The sequence below is a fragment of the Trifolium pratense genome, linkage group LG2 (genome assembly GCF_020283565.1).
Source record: "Trifolium pratense cultivar HEN17-A07 linkage group LG2, ARS_RC_1.1, whole genome shotgun sequence".
Classification (NCBI taxonomy): domain Eukaryota; kingdom Viridiplantae; phylum Streptophyta; class Magnoliopsida; order Fabales; family Fabaceae; genus Trifolium; species Trifolium pratense.
In genome coordinates this window covers 69,341,971-69,360,497 of record NC_060060.1, presented here as the reverse complement: position 1 = coordinate 69,360,497, position 18,527 = coordinate 69,341,971, and the positions used below count along the sequence as shown (strand labels likewise).

The window sequence follows — 18,527 nt, the reverse complement described above, 5'->3', positions numbered from 1 at the left end:
TTTCAATAATAATCTTGCGTGTGTGTGTGTACTGTCTCCCACTGTCAACCAAAGTAATGTCAAGATCCCTCTCTGAAACTACCATTCTAGATGCTAAGTTGTCATTCTTTTCCTATAATTTTGGATTTAACCAGAATTTCAGACTAGGGGGGCTATTTCTTTTCAAGAGATCAAAAGCTTTTCAACATCAACTCAGGGGCAACTACCTTCAAGCTTTATTATAGTTTATTATTATTTATTGTTTTTAAGCTTTAGGTACTACTCCACCTTTTCACCTGACGGGATCTTACTTGTAATAAGTCCAACCTGTTACTCAGAGTAGAGCATCCTACACAGCACTTGTTCCTCCAGTTTCGGGCACAGGAACTTGTTCCTCCAGTTTCGGGCACAGGAACTTATTATATTCATTAGTTTTAGCTCTTAAACAGTTTCCCTTTTTCTCAATTAATAGCAATGATCGGTCTATCTGTTACTCTAGCCTTTCCCCCACACTTAGTTCTAATCATACCTCCATTATATTCAAATTAGAGAACTTAGTCTAAAGAATAAATATTTCAGAGATTTATCTAGACATTACTAAGTTTGACAGTGTTCAAGCAGTTGTGCATTAAGTTGCAAAGACTATCATGTCAAGTATCAAAACAAAAAACTCCAAAAATTTCACTGACCCTACAGCTATCTGCCCTAGCCTTAGAACATGTGACTATAGGGGTGTACATGGGTTGGGCAAATCCGGTCGACCCGGTCAAACCCACCCAATTCAACCCAAAAAAGTGAGTTGGGTTGGGCAAGTGGGTGGATATGGATTTCAAAAATGAAAAACCCATTAAAAAAATCGGGTTTCGGGTAAAACCGGACCCAACCCAAAAAACCCACTAACCCACTGGTGCTATGTTTTAAATGCAGTTTTACCCCCCCTATTTTGAAAAATGCGGAATTTTACCCCCCCTATTTTAAAATGCGGAATTTTACCCCCCCTATTTTATAATTTGTTGGATTTTGCCCCCCACCAAAAATTTGCACAAAATCTGCTTCTGAGCCTCAAGTTCAAAGCTACGCACATAACTCAATTTGGATCAATAATTCACCAAACTGGTACCGAAACGACCGCAATCGAGTTAGTTTTTCACAGAATCAAACTCCACTAAATTTGGAGTTACAGAGAGAGATTAATTACTGTTTTAGTGAAGGTCTGTTCAAATTAATTATCGTATGAAACTACTACTGGTATTCTCGTCATTCCTCTCACCCTGTAGCTCATTTTTTAATACTATTTACATGTATGGAAATCTAACTAAATTACCCTTGTTGGCATTTCAATTTCGTCGAATTTGGAGTTACGATGTGTTCGGTAGACGATGTTGAATTTGAAGATCACAAGTAGATTTCTGCAGAATTAATAATTGGACAGACCTTCACTAAAACGGTAATTAATCTCTCTCTATAACTCCAAATTTAGTGGGGTTTGATTCTGTGGAAAGCTAACTCGATTACGGTCATTTAGGTAGCCATTTGGTGAATTATGGATCCAAATTGAGTTGTATGTGAAGCTTTGAAGTTGTGACTCGAAAGCAGATTTTTTGCAGAATTTTGGGGACATACCTTCACTAAAACGGTAATTAATCTCTCTTTGTAACTCCAAATTCAGTGGGGTTTGATTATGTGGAAAGATAACTCGATTACGGTCATTTCAGTAGCCGTTTGGTGAATTATGGATCCAAATTGAGTTGTATGCGAAGCTTTGAAGTTGTGACTCGAAAGCAAATTTTTTGCAGAATTTTGGGGGACATACCTTCACTAAAACGGTAATTAATCTCTCTTTGTAACTCCAAATTCAGTGGGGTTTGATTATGTGGAAAGATAACTCGATTACGGTCATTTCGGTATCCTTTTGGTAAATTATTGATCAAAATTGAGTTGTGTACGAAGCTTTAAGGTTGTGACTCGAAAGCAGAATTTTAGGGGGGGCAAAATCCAACAAATTATAAAACAGGGGGGGTAAAAGTCCGCGTTTTAAAACAGGGGGGGTAAAATTCCGATCTAATCAAAACAGGGGGGGCAAAACTGCATTTAAGCCTTGAATTTTTTTATGAAAATACTAGAGATTTTTTCATTTGATTATTAAATATTTTTATATTGAAAATGAGTTATACTATTTTTTACGAAAATAAAAAAGATTGAATAATTTTCATGAACAAATATGATAATTCATCGCATTATTTTTTTAAGATTTTAAAAAATTGAATAATTTCCATAAACAAATATAGTGATTCAGGGTTTAGTCATTTGATATTAAAAAAAGCAAAAAAATCATTTGGATAACATGCTATCCAACCCGTAAATTAGTAGATTTACACAAAAAAAAGGTGATTATTTTTTATAGTGAAAAAAAGTTACCCTATTTTTCAAGAAAATACATTGATTGAGTTATTTTTTATGAAAAAATATGATGATTCAACATTTAGATATTTAATATAAAAAAAATAGAAAAATAATTGGGTAACCCACAACTCAACCCAATCCAACCCGGAAATTAGTGTATTTACCCAACCCGACCCAATGTTATAACGGGTGGTTATTTTACTAAACCCAACCCGGAGTACCATATATGGTTTGGGATTTGGTTTTGGCCAAACCCAATCCAATCCGGCCCACGTACACCCCTATGTGACTACTCATGATGATTTATTTTATTATTATTTTTTTTTTTAAAAACACAAAAATGTAAATGTAAAATGTCCCTCCCCCACACTTAAATCAGACATTGTCCGCAATGTAACCTAAACATAAAGTGAGAGTAAAGGAAGGAACACACCCGAGGGGCTAAGGTGTAGCGGCTGGTGCTGGTGCATCTATGTCTGGTGGTTTTGGTGGAAGCCCTTCCACACTTTTATGGAGCAGCTTCAACCGCTGTCCTTTTGCTTTGAAAACCTTGCCAGTACCTGTACTTTTAATTTCTATAGCACCAGAAGGAAAAACATTAGTCACGACAAAGGGGCCAATCCACTTGGATAGAAACTTACCAACCATATCTTTCAGGCGAGACTTAAACAGCAAGACTTTTTGGCCAACAGAAAATTTCTTTTTGGAAATCATCTTATCATGGAAGTGCGTAGTCTTTTCTTTATCATGGGAGTGTTTGGTTGGGGCAACCGGAATGTCAAGAACTTTAACCGTACAAACTGCCTCATTGACAACAACTTCACCTGTATGAATGTTATTATCCTGCAAATCAGATTCAATCTTAGCACAAACAGAGCAAAGGTTAGTGTTAGTAACTAAATCCATATAAAAAACAGAATGTTCTTCCACGGGATGTTTCATGGCATCAAAAATGTTAAACTTAGCGACAATGTCGCCAAACTCCATGGACATGGTTCCATCATAAACATCAACTTTTGTTCTTGCCGTTCTCATGAATGGTCGGCCTAGAATGATGGGTGCCCTGCTGGAATTAGTTTCTCCCTCCATGTCTAGAATGTAGAAATCTGCAGGAAGAATCAAGTCATTAACTTGCACCAGGACATCTTCTACCTTCCCAGCAGGGCGGGCATTGCTCCTGTTTGCTAATTGCACGATTAAACCTGTAGGCTGCAAAGGACCAAGATCAAGGTTATTATAAATAGAAGTAGGCATAACATTAATACCTGCTCCCAGATCAAGCATACAATTTTCAAACTTGTGATCCCCAATGGAACAGGGAATACCAAAAACTCCTGGATCATCACACTTTTCTGGCATGGTCTGACTGAGAACTGAGACATTAGCTGAGGAACCAGTTTTGGGCTGAATGAAAGCAGAAACATTTCGTCCCAAACTGACTCTCTCATTTCCCTTCAACTTCCTCTTGTGTGTGCACAAGTCTTTCAGGAATTTTGCATATTTAGGAATCTGTTTAATTGCATCAAGGAGAGGAATGTTAACCGCACATTTTCTGAATACATTTAAAATCTCCTTGTCTTCCTCAACTGTCTTCTTGATATTTTTCTGCACCCTTTGAGGAAAAGGAATTGGTGGCACATATACTCTTTCTTTTTCGGGTTCGGTCTCAATTGTAACAGAAGGAGGTTCAGGAGCAGATGATGATGTAACGGTTTTCTTCTTCTTTTTCTCTGGAGCTGGTTCTGACACTCTTCCGGATCTCAAAGTAATTGCACTCACATTCACATTCGGATTCGGCACTGTTTGTGCAGGAAGGTTACCCGAGCCTTGAGCTTGTAGTTGGCCTATTGCATTGGCCATTTGTCCCATCTGCGTTGTCAGGTTCTGAATGCTAGCATCTGTTCGTTGTGCCAATTGCTTGACAAGGTCTTCCAGCGAAGAAGTGGCTGGTGGGGCAGCAGGGGCTGCAGCTTGTGACTGATTCCCATATTGGAGGTTTTGATGATTCCTCCAACTAGGGTGATATTTGTTGGTGGAGAGGTCAGGATTGTTGTTCCTGTTTTGATTGTAAAGGGCTGCTGCTGTATATGCTTGAGGAAGCTCAATTATTGTTTCATTTTGTAGAATGGGGCATGTATCAGTCGGGTGCTCAGAAGAAGTACAAATACCACACACTTTTGCTGGTTGAGCTTTGCTAACTGCCATTTTTTTCACCAAGGAAGTAAGTTCATCAATTCTAGCATCAAACTTGGTTTCGAGCGCCTTGATGGAGGAAGAGGAAGACTGAATCTCATTTACACTTGCAGAATTATTTCTGGTTGTAAACTGTTGCGAGTTGAGTGACATGTTTTCGATCAAGGCCTTTGCAGCAGCTGGAGTTTTATCAACAAGTGCTCCACCACTTGCAGCATCCAAAATGTTTCGATCCATTGGTAGCAACCCTTCATAGAAATATTGGATGAGTAATTGCTCGGTGATCTGGTGTTGGGGACAACTGGAAACTAGATGTTTGAATCTTTCCCAGTATTCTGCCAATGATTCGTTTCCTTGCCTAATGCCGCATATTTCTTTTCTGATTGATGCTGCTCTAGAAGCGGGAAAGTATCTCTCTAGAAAGACCTTCTTCAGATCATTCCAAGTTGAAACAGAATTTGGCTCAAGGTAGTAGAGCCAGTCTTTAGCAGCACCTTGTAATGAGAATGGAAAGGCTCTCAACTTGATGTGGTCTTCCGTGATACCTTCGGGCCTCAATGGTGTGGAGCACAAAACCTGAAATTCCTTTAAATGCTTGTGCGGGTCCTCACCTGCAAGACCATTAAACCTTGGCAACAAGTGTATTAAACCAGATTTCAATTCAAAAGGAATATCAACGTCAGTATATTGAATGCATAGACCATTGTAATTGACATCAGGAGCAGCAAGCTGCCTTAGTGTTCTTTGTTCAGCCATGTTATCAAAAGCAAGTTTAGAATCAAATAAAGTATGCAAAGAGAAACTATGTAAGAATCAGAATCAAACTCGTTAATGAAACAAATAGAAAGAAGAGATATGGTTAAAATAGATTCAAAAAAATATAAAAACACGAAATTTAGTCTAATTAAGTAAAATAAGAATTTTGGAAATTAGTTTGGAATTTTCTGAAACTATAAAAACAGAAATAAATTAAAATAAAATAGTAAAACACGGAATTTGGACTTTTTAGGTTGCCGTCACCTATTTTGTCTCAAAATAGGGGATTTTAAACTCTAATTTTTTTTTGATGAACAGGTACAGGAAAAACTCGATTTAGAAAAGATTTTCCAGAAAACTGTTTTTTTACGAAAACTGATTATTAGGGCACGTTAAATCCAGAAAGCACGAGAAAGCAAAGGCTAGAACGCAACCACACAGAAACTGAGTCTAATATTAGCTAAAATCAATTGAGAGTCCCCGGCAACGGCGCCAATTTGATCACTGTCGTTTCGTGATCAAAATAATTTTAAAATAAGTAGTACAAGGTAGTGACCTTGGTCGTTTCGCAAGGACTCACGATCGGTTTAACAATATTAGAATGAATTTAAAGGTTGCAATTTGGGGTTTTTTTGTTTGTGGAAGCAATAACAGAGATTACGAATTTAATTAATATAAAAGCAATCAATCCATTGGTTTTAGGCAACTTTGTTTATCATCTATCATAGGTTCTTATATGAATATTCATACAGTTTATGCTTCGGCTGATTATAGAACTAATTTAACAAGCGAAAATCAGTTTTATAACGAATTTGTTGATTAAGCACCAGCGTGTTCGACTAACTATGGCGATGATCAAGCGTCACCAATAACACAGTTAAAAATCATAACAATAATTCGGCAGCCCTATTTTGCAAGCGAAAATAATATAACAATTTCCTATTCAGATTAATTTGAACAAGCGTGAATTAATTTGAATAGTCTCAATGTTATGAACGTGAAACAAAATAATTAAGCATCAATTGCATCAACTCATACACAAAAGAGAGACAAGAAAATTGATATATGATAAGCATAAACATAACGATTTGCTATTAAAACCGAACCTCAAGATTCGAGAACAAAGTTCCTTACACCAATGGATCAATAGAAGTTTAGTTCTCCATGGAAGATGACGGCTGCTCTAGGGTTTGAATATTTCGTGAACAGTGAATGAATAACCCTAGCTGCCTTTTTTTCGGTTTAAATAATACATGGAACGGGCCTTAAAACAATTGGGCCGAAAAATATAAAGTTGTGCTGAATTAAATTCGTCTGGAACATAAACGCAATTATTTGACACACTTGCGCTCCGAACTGGGTTTTGGCCTCAACATGAAAGTCGTAGCTGTTGATCTCAGCTTTCCAACGCATCTTCCCGCGCCTCAATCCGATATTTGTAACTCCAGTTATGACCTGCGGACCGGAAGGGTGTCAAAGTGCTATTTATTCATAAATTAAGTGCGAAAATAAAATAGAGTTAGAAATAAACTTAAATATAAAAAACACCTTAAAATAGTGAAAATAGTAAATTAAACCATAGGAATACACTAGTACAATAGTAGAAGAATGTGCATTAAAATGCACTGATCAAACACCTAAACCAAAAATTTGTTAAGTTAAAAACGAGCAAGCATAAAGACATGCATAACACATTTCGAACAGGCATAACTTAGCAAAAACAAAAAGCAATAATTTAAACATACAAACGAGGAGCATGAAATAAACGAGCAGGATTAATAAAACGGGCACTGTCATAAAATACGGGCATAAAAACCCACTTGTTCGGATATTACAAAAACCGGGCACGCAGGCCCCCAAAAATCGTTATGAGATAAAACAAACAAATACAAAGTAAATGGCGCGCAGGCCTAAATAGCTTGTCGAGGAGGTTCAGCTGCTCTCATCATGACCTTCTTTATCCTCGTCGGGACCCTTCTCCTCCTCGACTTCCTCCTCCTCGCCATCGTCATCATCCCCCTCATCATCATCATCATCCTGCTTCTCCTCCTCAAGGGCCATCTCCCTATACTTCTCCGGAATAACAATCTGCCCATTTTCAACCTTCTTGAGCTTATGAATACCATCAGTAATTAAGCCGTGATCGGCATTCACAATCTTGAGCTGGGCGATCGCGTTTTTCCATCCATGCACCATGCTCGCCAACATCAGGCCCCCAAGCCTACGGACCTCCTTCACAAGGTCTCCTCGAGTTGCAAACTTGAGAGTCTCCTCCTTTTCATCCTCAAGAGGGGCACACTTGGCCTGCAACATAGCCATTTCCTCCAGCATCTGACTCCTCTGCTCGGCACTGCTGACTTTAAGGTCCTCGAGCACCTTATTCGTTTTCTCCAGCTGCTCAGCAGTAAGTCGAGCCTCTTTCATATTCTTAAAATAATTTTCCTGCTTGGTCCTAAGGTCGAGCAGGTCATTCTCCAACAAATCAATCTCAGCCTCCAGCTTCCTGTTCTTTGCGGCCAACTTCTCCACCTCATGAGTCGGGCCACCCTCGTTCAAAACAAGTGCCGTCTCCGCCAACCTAATAACCGCAGCGACATCCCGGTTTAGTTGTTGTTGCCGAGCAGCTGCAGAGGTGCCCAGCAGATGATCTCTCTCTGAAACAGGCACTTGGGGAGGATTATTGTCGAAGAAACTCCCATTGCTCAGGCAAGGGGGAGAACAAACCCGCCATCCCCTTCGGACAGGTCAACAATAGTAGCCAGGGCCTCGTCCCTCTGCCTCTTTGTTCGGCTACCCGGGGCCACCTTAGAGCTCACGACCGGGGAAGATTGGCTCGGACTCCCCGACGCAGTTTCCTCCAGATTCATTGTGCTGCTCGACCCAACCTTGGCCCTCTTGGTTTTCTTCTTCGGCTTATCACCCTTGTGCTCGGCAGCCAGCTTAAAAAGCTCTGACGCAAGGTCGGCCATGTTATCTGCAACAAAACATTAAATGGTCAGTACCACGAGGAGGAGCAAAAAACGAAACATTATAAAAAATAAACACAAGTCCAAATACGGGCAAAGGGAAAATTGAAAATAAATACCGAGCAAGACTTTTTCTCCACGACACTCTTGCACGCGAGCAAGGCCTTAGTATTGACAAATCGGGGCTCGACCCTAGGCTTGCCACGCTTGTCGAGGGCAACAGCACCCGAAGCAACAGTAAAAGTACATGGCTTAAAACCCTTGACATAAGTTTTAAGCTTCAAAAATCCTGCCTGTTCCTCCGGGGACAAATCCGCAGCAGCAGTCAAATATTCCTCCGTCCTCATTTCGAAATGTTCGGACGACCAAGCTAAAGGAAACCGGGGTACCCGTTCAGTCATGGGCACCCCTTGTTCGTCGAGTCGAGGAGACCCATCCTCCTGAAGCAACTCTTTATCCATATAAAGAGAATCCCGGGCAGCTTGCGTCACAGGTTTGACGACATAATACCTCTCCTTGAACCCCCGGGCAGACTCCACGAACATCTTAAAAATCTTCGCCGAGGCATGTTTTAAAGACACCCAACCCTGCCTCTCCCCGACTATTTGCTTCTGGATCTTGAAAATGTGGAAGAATAAGGGAACGGTGGCCTCGATATCTAAGTACCGGCAAAGAATAGGATATGCCCGGATAAACGCCATCGAATTGGGGTGGAGCTATGAGGGAGCCACCTTCAACCGGCCAAAAACTTCACACTCAAAATTGCTGAAGGGCAACTTAAAGCCCAATTCTTTAAAGGCCAGCTCATACATAGCGAATCCATCCTCGGAGAATGTCGAGCAGATCCGTTTCCCCTCCTCGGGCAAATGAGTTTCCCAATTCACTTGCCCATTCCTAACGTCCTCAACGATGGTGTAAAGTCGAGGATCTTCAGCTGTGAGCGTCGAAGCAATGCCCCTCGGCTCGGGCGCGACCCAATCTAGCGCGGGATCCGTTATGGTATCGACCAACTTATGCTTGGAAGCCGCTTGGCTCCCCGTAATCTCCTCTGTGTCTGACATTTCGAACACCTGAAAAGCAGCGAAAATAAAGTGAATTCGACAATTATCAAATCCACCCTTTCACCGCAGATCAAGTGAAAGGGCGTAGGATAGGGCGAGGACGCTGTCCCCGACCAAAAGCCCTTATCAAAATGGCAAACAAAGAAAACAGAGGAAACGAGGAGAACCATTAAACAAAGCCTAAAAAACGGGGAGAAGGTCCCCGACACAAGCTATCAACATTGTTCGACGCCCAGCAGCAAAGTAGTTTTGCATAAAACCTAAAGTTAAAAACGGGGAGAAGTTCCCCGACACAGAGTTTCTACAAACTCATTTATCTACAGAAATTTCCCAGCGAAATAACGGGGATAAGGTCCCCGACACAGAGTTTTTACAAACTCATTTTCTCAACGAAAAAACGGGGAGAAGATCCCCGATATTCATACAATTCATAAAGACACTTAACGTATTCGCGAAGGCGAAAACGGGGAGAAGCTCCCCGACACAAGGGTCAACTAACCTAGCTTTTTGCTACATTAACGGGGAGAAATAACGATTCATTCTCCCTGACGAAAAACGCGTAGAATCCCTGAAATTTGAACACTGTTCTTCGTGTTCATCAGTTCCGCCCAGAAAAATATGAACGTTCATCAACATTCAAAGCCAATTTCCCAGAAATCCATAAATCTTCAATGGTGTTCTTCATTTTTCCAGAAAATGGCAACAGTGTAGCAAAGTCACAATAACTAAAGTGCGCTAAAACACACAAATCTAGTATCATCAAACACCAAATCCCACGAAGGGTAAACGCTTAAAATCACTAGCACAGTGAGAGTTGGGTCACTAAAAATCCAAAACACTACTACACACAGTGATCTAAACTACTAACAAATAGACACACAACAAACAAAATGGGTATGAAATACTAAGCAGGAATCTACCACAAACACAAACATGCCTCAAACAAAATCAAGGTAAATAGCAAGTAAAGAACGTTGGTTTACCTTTGAGGAAATGGAAAGTTGAAGCTTGAATAGAAGCAACAGCAAAACAAACTCGAAACTTTGGTGATGAAAAGGAAATAGCAGCAGCAGCGGAGGAAGGAAGAAAGGGAGAAGTTCCAAATGAACTTCTTCTCCCCATTTATAGACTCTCAAAGTCCCTTCCTCTGCATCGCGAAGCAACGCATCCTATCGCATCACAACCATTGATCAAATCCAGTGGCTCTGATTGAAAGCCATCAAATGGTTGTAATTCGATCTCGCTAATAACGAAAAGACACGATAGATCCAACGGTCCCTTAGCCTCCTCGTAAAACGAGGCCATTAGCGCATACTCCGAAGGTAATTATTGCGCCTTTTCATCAACTCGCACACGTGTCAAGATCAGACGAAACGTCTGTCTTTTCACTTCCCATCGAACAGACCACGCGTCTCTCGAGGGGCTCATCGTTATCACTAACGTAATTATCTCCCCGACTTTGCGGACAAGCGCGAATTACGGGCAAGCAAAACAAACGTAAATAAGTGTCCCCGCCAAAACAGGCAACATCAGATAGATATAGTGCCTCCTCGACAGATAGTCGAGGAATTTAAAAGCAATTGACTTTCAAAAGGCAAAATCCCTTCCCCGTAATTTCCTCCTCGAACATCGTGGCACACATATTTTCTCCTCGCCTAGCCACGGAGGAATTTACGAGCAACACTTATGCTCTCCTCGCGAGAATGAGCAACAATCATAATCAATGAATTATGACGTCCTCCTAGGATTGACGAGGAAAACATTTCCTCGACTTGCGGGCCTAAAAACCTTAAGTCATTACTCCTATGCCTAGGAGCAACGACTTGGGGGGCTCCTGTTCTGGACTGGGCCAAGAGCTGGCCCAATCGCTTATGCCCGACATTTGGGGCACAGCCCAATAAGGGGAGACTTCCCCGACACGTCCGCCAGTGACGTGTCCTGCTCGACATAATGGATAAGCAGCACGTTAGCTCGTGCTCATCTATCCATGCATGTTGACCCATTCCGCCATAGCTTAACAGCTAAGCAGCACGTTTAGCACGTGCTCCTTTATCCAACCACAACTGTCATGGAGCCTATCCCTTACCCGCGAATAGCGGAACGGCTCCAACCAAGATAGGGGCAAATAACGGCCTTCCCCTACGATACAGGGACTATCTTGGCAGTTGAGTCTATTGGGCCGGTTATCCCGGCCCAATAGACCAACATTTGGCCCAGCGCTGGGGGCACTATATAAGCTCTCCTAGACAGGAGAGCCAGGTATTCTGATTCATTCTCACTATACTTTCTCTCTCTTCTTTTGTATCTCTTGTTCTCTCGCTGACTTAGGCATCGGAGCACCTGCAGGTACAAACCCCCCCTTCGGTGTGGAAGCTTGCTCAACGGACCAGCCTCAATATTTCTGATCAACAGGTTAGATCACAATTAATATATTTTAGTCGAGAAAACTATAAAAAAAAAGTCTAATAGAAAAATCAATGTCAATTGTGGAACAAAAAAAAATTATTGTCAACTGATTCGTAAGCTACCTAAAGCAAAACACTTATAACTATAATTTTGTATCTTGAAAAAACAAAAATTGTAACTTAATCTACAAAAGCAATCTTGAAGGATATTAATATTAATCAGATTATTAAGGCATGTAAAAGCAAAGAAAAGTACCCAAGATTTGATTAAGGCATGTAAACCAAATAATACTTTCTTTTTTGGAGAATAAAAGATTTTTTTTTGGTATAAAGAGAATAAAAGATTTTTTTTGCAATAAAGAACACCCTATAAGGGTTGAATATGAAACTACAAACAACGATTGTGAATCAGCACCCCATACTAAATTAAAAAAATCTAGACCCCAAATACAAATTTGATTAGCACCCGATTTCATGCTTAACACCTTAGTTAACAATATTAGTCTGAACCTTGCTTTTGCACAATTCAACCGCTTAGAAGCTTTTGCACAATTCAACCACTTACCTAAGCTCCTGATACTGCCCATAATAAAAGCTTGCAAACAAATATAGCTTAATTATGTTAAAGTAAAAAAAAAAAAAAAAAAAAACCTACGGTAAATACCAATGAACCTTTCAATATTTATTTTGCAAGAGCAATTTGCACAGTATATGAGTCCATTTTAAAACACGCAAAAGATTAGATGAAAAGAAATATGACAAAATCTAAGTCACACAATTGGTGGGAGAAGTCACATATTTATAGATGGATGATTATAGGGAAATATAAATGAAAAGTCAATATGCTATAAAACTATATAAATGTATTCACAATGGGGTATTGGTGTGAGTTGTAACTTCCTTTGTCTTTTCAATTTTCACTTTAATTTTGTATGTTTTGCGTAATATATTCTAGGGTTAAATATGCAAAAGGTCCCTGCACTTAGGAGTCATTTGAGTTTTAGTCCCTGCATTTTAAAAACATTTTATTTTGTCACTGCACTTTCATTTTACTTTAAAAATGGTCCCCGGACATTTTTTTGTTTGTTGAAATGACATATTTTTTATGATCTGTCACTGTTGACTAGACTTTAGAGTTGATGACTCATTTAATTTTGCAATGAATTGATCAAAATACCCTTAAATAAGTAATTTTTTAAAAGTAAAATAAAATTGACACATCATAAAAAAAATGTGTCACTTCAACAAAAAATGGGTTCAGGGACCATTTTTAAAGTAAAATGAAAGTGCAGTGGCAAAATGAAAGAATTTTAAAATGCAGGGACTAAAACTCAAATGACTCGTAAGTGCAGGGACCTTTTGCATATTTAAGCCTATATTCTATATAAATGAGGGATGTGAAAAGTATATGGAGATAAAAATGATGTAAGTGAAAGTGATAAAGTAGTATATAAATGAGGCATGTGAAACCTAAATAGAGATAAAAATGATGCAAGTAGAAGTGATGTGGCATTGTAAAGTGATTTAATTGGATGTAAGTGGCTGACGTGGATTAAGGTTGAGATGAATAATAAGAGAACTATTTAGGATTTATATATATATACACACACATACAAATGCCTATCTTTTACTAGTAAAAGGAAGGTTGAGTTGCTCCAAAGCCTTCATTGTGATGATGTGGCACCTCTAATAAAATTGCTTACAAAAGGATATATCAATACTAAAAAATGAAAAAATGAAAAATTAAATTAAAAGGGACCAACTAAAATTAAATACTCCTAAAACAAAACGGAAAATTTTCATATAATTTATGATTGTGTTAATCCTCTAGAACTTGAAAGAGCATGTAACGACCCAAAATTTAGTATTCGTTGTTTAATTATTTTATTACGCGAGGGCGTGATTTGTAATTAAATGATTAAGCGGCAAATAATCATTTAGCGAGAACGTAAGTTAATGAGCGAGAAGTTATGTTGTTTGGGCCTTTGGGCGTGGAATAGCCATTGGGCCTAAGCCAAGTGGGCTTGGATCCATGAGAATGGAGAGAGCTATAAGTAGCATAAGTTTGGGTGAATAGTCTCATAAGTTACAATTCCATGAGAAGTTCAAGAGCTTAGCTAGGGCAAGGAGCTCATGAGGGAGAGGAAGAGCTCGTGGGAGAGAAAGAGAAGAGCAAGCTTGTGGATTCGTCGAGCTAAGGTACGAGAGTTAGATTACATATTCGTGAGTGATTCGAAAGAGGGGAGGATGTCGATTCCTCCATTCCCAAACTCTTTCCACTCTATTTTCTTGTGGGTTTTGTGGGTGATTTTCTTAATGGAAAATGGATTCTTTTGATCCTAACATGTGTAGTGAACTCATGGTAGATGAGGTAAACAACTTTGGGGAGTTGAAAGTGGGTATATGTAGATGTTTGATCAATGATTTGTATGTTTTGTTAAACTTGCTTAATATGCAAGAAATTGACATGATTTTGATTGTTTGATGTATTTGGATGTTTGGAAGGGATGATTAATGTTCCTTGATACCATATATGCTTGAATTAGCTGTTTATAAGAATTTATAACATGTCTAGATGGATTTTTGAGTGGATTTCATGTTAAACCGCCTTAGAGAAACTCAAGAACATATATTTTTCTGGTATAGTTCGCTAAGCGACCAGGAGTTCGCTGTAGCGAACATGTTCGCTGAAGCTCGCCAAAGCTCGCCATGAGCAGGTGACTTCCTGGTGAGGTTCGCCAAGTCTCGCTAAGGCTTCGCTTAGCGAAGGCCTCTGTGACAGCAAATTTTGTTAATGTTTGTAAGTGTAATTAGACACTTGTAACATGGTTTAAGGGTATCCTTACATGATTGTTGATACATCTTGATACTGTTAATACTTATTGTTAATCGTTATATGATCAATAAACGTGTGTGCAATAAGTTGTAGCTTAAAGTGAGCAATGTATATGTTTTAGCATTAATTTGCAATGATAAGAGAATGATGTATGTTTTATGACATAAGTGTAAATGAAACCTTGTGTGTATAAAAATGAGTATGCAGATAATTATCATGTGAATAATTATGAATTGAGTGATAGGATATTGTGTTATCCTAATGTGTTAGATGTTGGAATTGTGTTTCCGCATCAGTGAATGAATAGCTTCGAGCTAGATAGCGTCATGTCTTTGATGTGTTTAAAAGTAATCATGCATTCATGAATAATTGTGTTATGGGAATCATGTGAATTCCAATAATTGATGAAAATGGTTTATGTTTATGAAAAGTGGTCGAAGATGGGATCATGTTATCCGAGATCTGGAACCCATATCCAAACATGATATAAAACTGTGTGACTCCTCTTTATGAGTGAGATGGTTGATGATAACCGAGATCCGACATGATTTTAAACTGTATTGATGATGATCCTGCATGATCTAAAACTGACACCATCCAGCAACGATGTAAAACTGAATGAGATGGTCTAAGTTGGCCAGCATCCTGCATGATGTAAAACTGATGTAGAGTCCGTGCATGACTATAATCTGAACAGTCCGTGCATGACTATAATCTGAACAGTCCGTACATGACTATAATCTGAACAGTCCGTCATGACTGAAATCTGAACAATGTAAATTGGTACCACATGCATTAGTCGTGTCTAGGGATGACATGACATTGGATAGTTGGCATTAGATGCATTAGGGTAAATGCACATGTATTTGATAATTGTTATGTGACATTATCTGATTGGATTGTAATGTGTTTTCCGTATGTGTTAAGCTTTGGTATTTACTAATTGTTTAATACTGTGATTGTTGCCATGTTTTGGTATATGAGCAGAGTCCGTCATGACTATAAAATGAACAAGTGTAGAGTCTGTCATGACTATAAAATGAACACTTTGGTAGTGTCCGAGAAGACGTGAAACTATATGATTGGTGTGTTTGTAAATGAATGATTAATTGGTAGTCGTATTTGACGATGTATGTGTGTGAGTTAGAAATGCATGATAGCGTGTGAAGTGTGTAGTATACTACTCACACTTATATTTATGTTTATGTTTTCTAACTCTCTGCTTTGTGTTAATTGCTGGACCTTTGGGGGTCCAGGTTGACAGGTTATGTGTTAGCCTCGTCCGAGTGCAATGGTGAAGCTCTGCTCTGATTGAGACACGGGAAAAAGGGGTTTTTATATGTATATGCATGTAGTCCTCTTAGTATACTCTGTTGGTCTTAAGCTTTCATTTGAAAAGTATCCGTTTTGTATAACTAATAACGCATCGTTCGATGCGAGGTTTCGTTTTTAGTTCATTCGAATATTTTACTAGATAAATGTATTAGTATTATCTTTGAATGAAGTTTGTGATATTCAAACCAGCGCTCTATAATCATATTTTCAATTTTTCCGCTGCGTATTTTCGAAAAAGATTTTATAAAGGCAGAGTTAATTAAATAACGGGTTTGGGTGTTACAGAGCACAACTTTTCATATATAAAAAACGTTTACAAAATTAAACATATTTGTAGTTGAGTAGTATCCTGTATAAATGTGCAATAACCTATCCACTTTCTCACATCATGCAATTGTAATACTCATTTTGTGTGTTCATTCTTAATCTATCAACCTCTTTGTACTGAAATGTGTTTCTTGCTCAAAGGAACTTCAACAAGCTAAGTATCATCGTTTCAAATTCTCATTTTTTTGCGTTATGAGTTTATTTTAAAGATTACATAAATTCATTAGTGTGTGTTTCTATATATATATATATAGTTACATTCCCAAGCATGCGACTCAATGTTTAAGAAATTGATATACATAGGTATGAGATAATTGTCTTTCATTTAAGTTTGTAAATTATAATTGTTTGATTGCTCTTATGATCTTATAAGACATCATATCTAATAACTTTTTTAATTATCTCTATCTTTTTTCAGGTTGAAAATTGTCATTTAGTGTTTTGTTCCACAGTTGCAAGCTTTAAGTAATTGTTAGAATATTGTATTTATTTTCAACTTTCAAATCTATTTATCTATCTTCTATCTATTAAGCAAGCATTGTGATGATTTGACACCTCTAAAAAATTTCATGCAACTTCTTATTCTAGGTGAATAAATAAATAATATAACTTTTACAATTCTACAACTTTCTATCTATCTATCTATCTATAATAAAAAAAATTGATTTTGGATCATCATCGCTTAATTCAAACAACTATTTGATGATACTCTTAAAATTTTTCATTGGCTTTTCTTATAGGATTGAAGCTGAAGTCACTATATATTTAGATTAACCAAATCTTTTTCCATTATTTTATTTCATAATATTGTGGATATTACATTGTATATGTGCTAAAACTTTCCGGTAAAAAAAAAAGTGCTAAAACTACAACCGTCTTTATGTTCTACATCTTTCATTCATAATCATTATGAATTATGTCTTCTAATAATTGTGGATTACGTTTTTCTATAATGGAGTTATGTGTGCGGTCAAAATCAACATGCATTTTTTGGAGCTAGATATATGACCAATAACATGTATGTGACGGTTCGTCTTCAACAAGCTGTGTATTTTACTCTTGGTTATTTTGAAGCCTCCAAATTTTTGCCTATGTAGCATGCTTTAGAGAAAATTTTCTCTAGCTATATTTAAACATTACTCTAAAAGGATATATCAATACTCCTAAAATTAAATAATATCACAATAATAGCACAACAATAATTAATTAATTAACAATATAACTAAAGTATTTTCTTCATAAAATTTATTTATTTTGTCAAGTATGAAATTTTTTTGAGTAGTAATTTTTTTATTTGGTTTATTTATTTAAAGTAAATTTTTGCAAAGTGCAAATTATATTTATGCATGCATAGTTTATATTTTATGTTTGGTAGTGTAAAATATGAAAGAGCATATATCTATTAATTTTTTATTTTATAATTTGATCTTTTTTTTTTGTCTTTTTTTCATTATTACTATTATTTATGTTATATGTTACACATGCTACTAATTTAAATTACTTGTCACTTGAACTTCACATGTATAATTATCAACATCAATATAGCATTTTTTTTTGTTCTTTGCAAAAAAAATATTGGGAGCCATTATTATTGTAACATATAGATAATTATTTTGGAGAATGAATGGACATACAAAATAAATTGTGGGACAAATTTTAAATAGATATGAGAGCTCTCTAAAGCATGCCACATCATCACAATGAAGGCCTAGGAGCAATTCAACATTAAATTTAATTGAATATAATAATTGCTTTATCGCAAAGAATAAGTAATATCAAAATTAAAATGATGTTTTTTTGTTACAATTAAAATGATGGTTTTGTTGTTTGAATAATTTTAGTGATATTTTCCTTGAAAAAAATAAGCAATATTGTTGTAGGGTAGTAAGTAAAAATATGGTATTATGAATAATAACATATATAGTGGAAATGCACTCAAAGATATATACTTACATAAATTGTCACTTTTCATAGACTTCTTGAGCATCAAAGATGCAACAAAGACAAAAATAGAGGTCTCTCTTTTATTCTCTTATCCTAATTCACATAAAAAAATGTCAAATATACGTTAAGAAATAGAAAAAATTAAGAAAAAAGTTAGAAAAGTAGGCTAACAAACATTATATCAATAAAAATAAGGATTTCTAAAATTTTCACACAATGTAAGAGTAACATAATTAATAAGTTGTTATATATATAAACACTAATAAATTGTGAAAAAGATGAAGAACCTATTGAAGAGCATCTATCCAATAGTTGGTTGGAG

The 18,527-nt window shown here is 37.3% G+C and overlaps 1 protein-coding gene across 1 annotated transcript; it reads right to left on the bottom strand.

Moving 5' to 3' along the window:
* Window positions 1-2,823: 2,823 nt before the first annotated feature.
* LOC123905320 lies at window positions 2,824-5,331 on the bottom strand. Its single transcript, XM_045954929.1, has 2 exons — window positions 4,941-5,331; window positions 2,824-4,823 (listed from the first exon to the last, which is right to left on the bottom strand). The coding sequence occupies exons 1-2, from the start codon at window positions 5,329-5,331 to the stop codon at window positions 2,824-2,826; spliced, it is 2,391 nt and encodes a 796-aa protein (XP_045810885.1).
* Window positions 5,332-18,527: the final 13,196 nt, after the last annotated feature.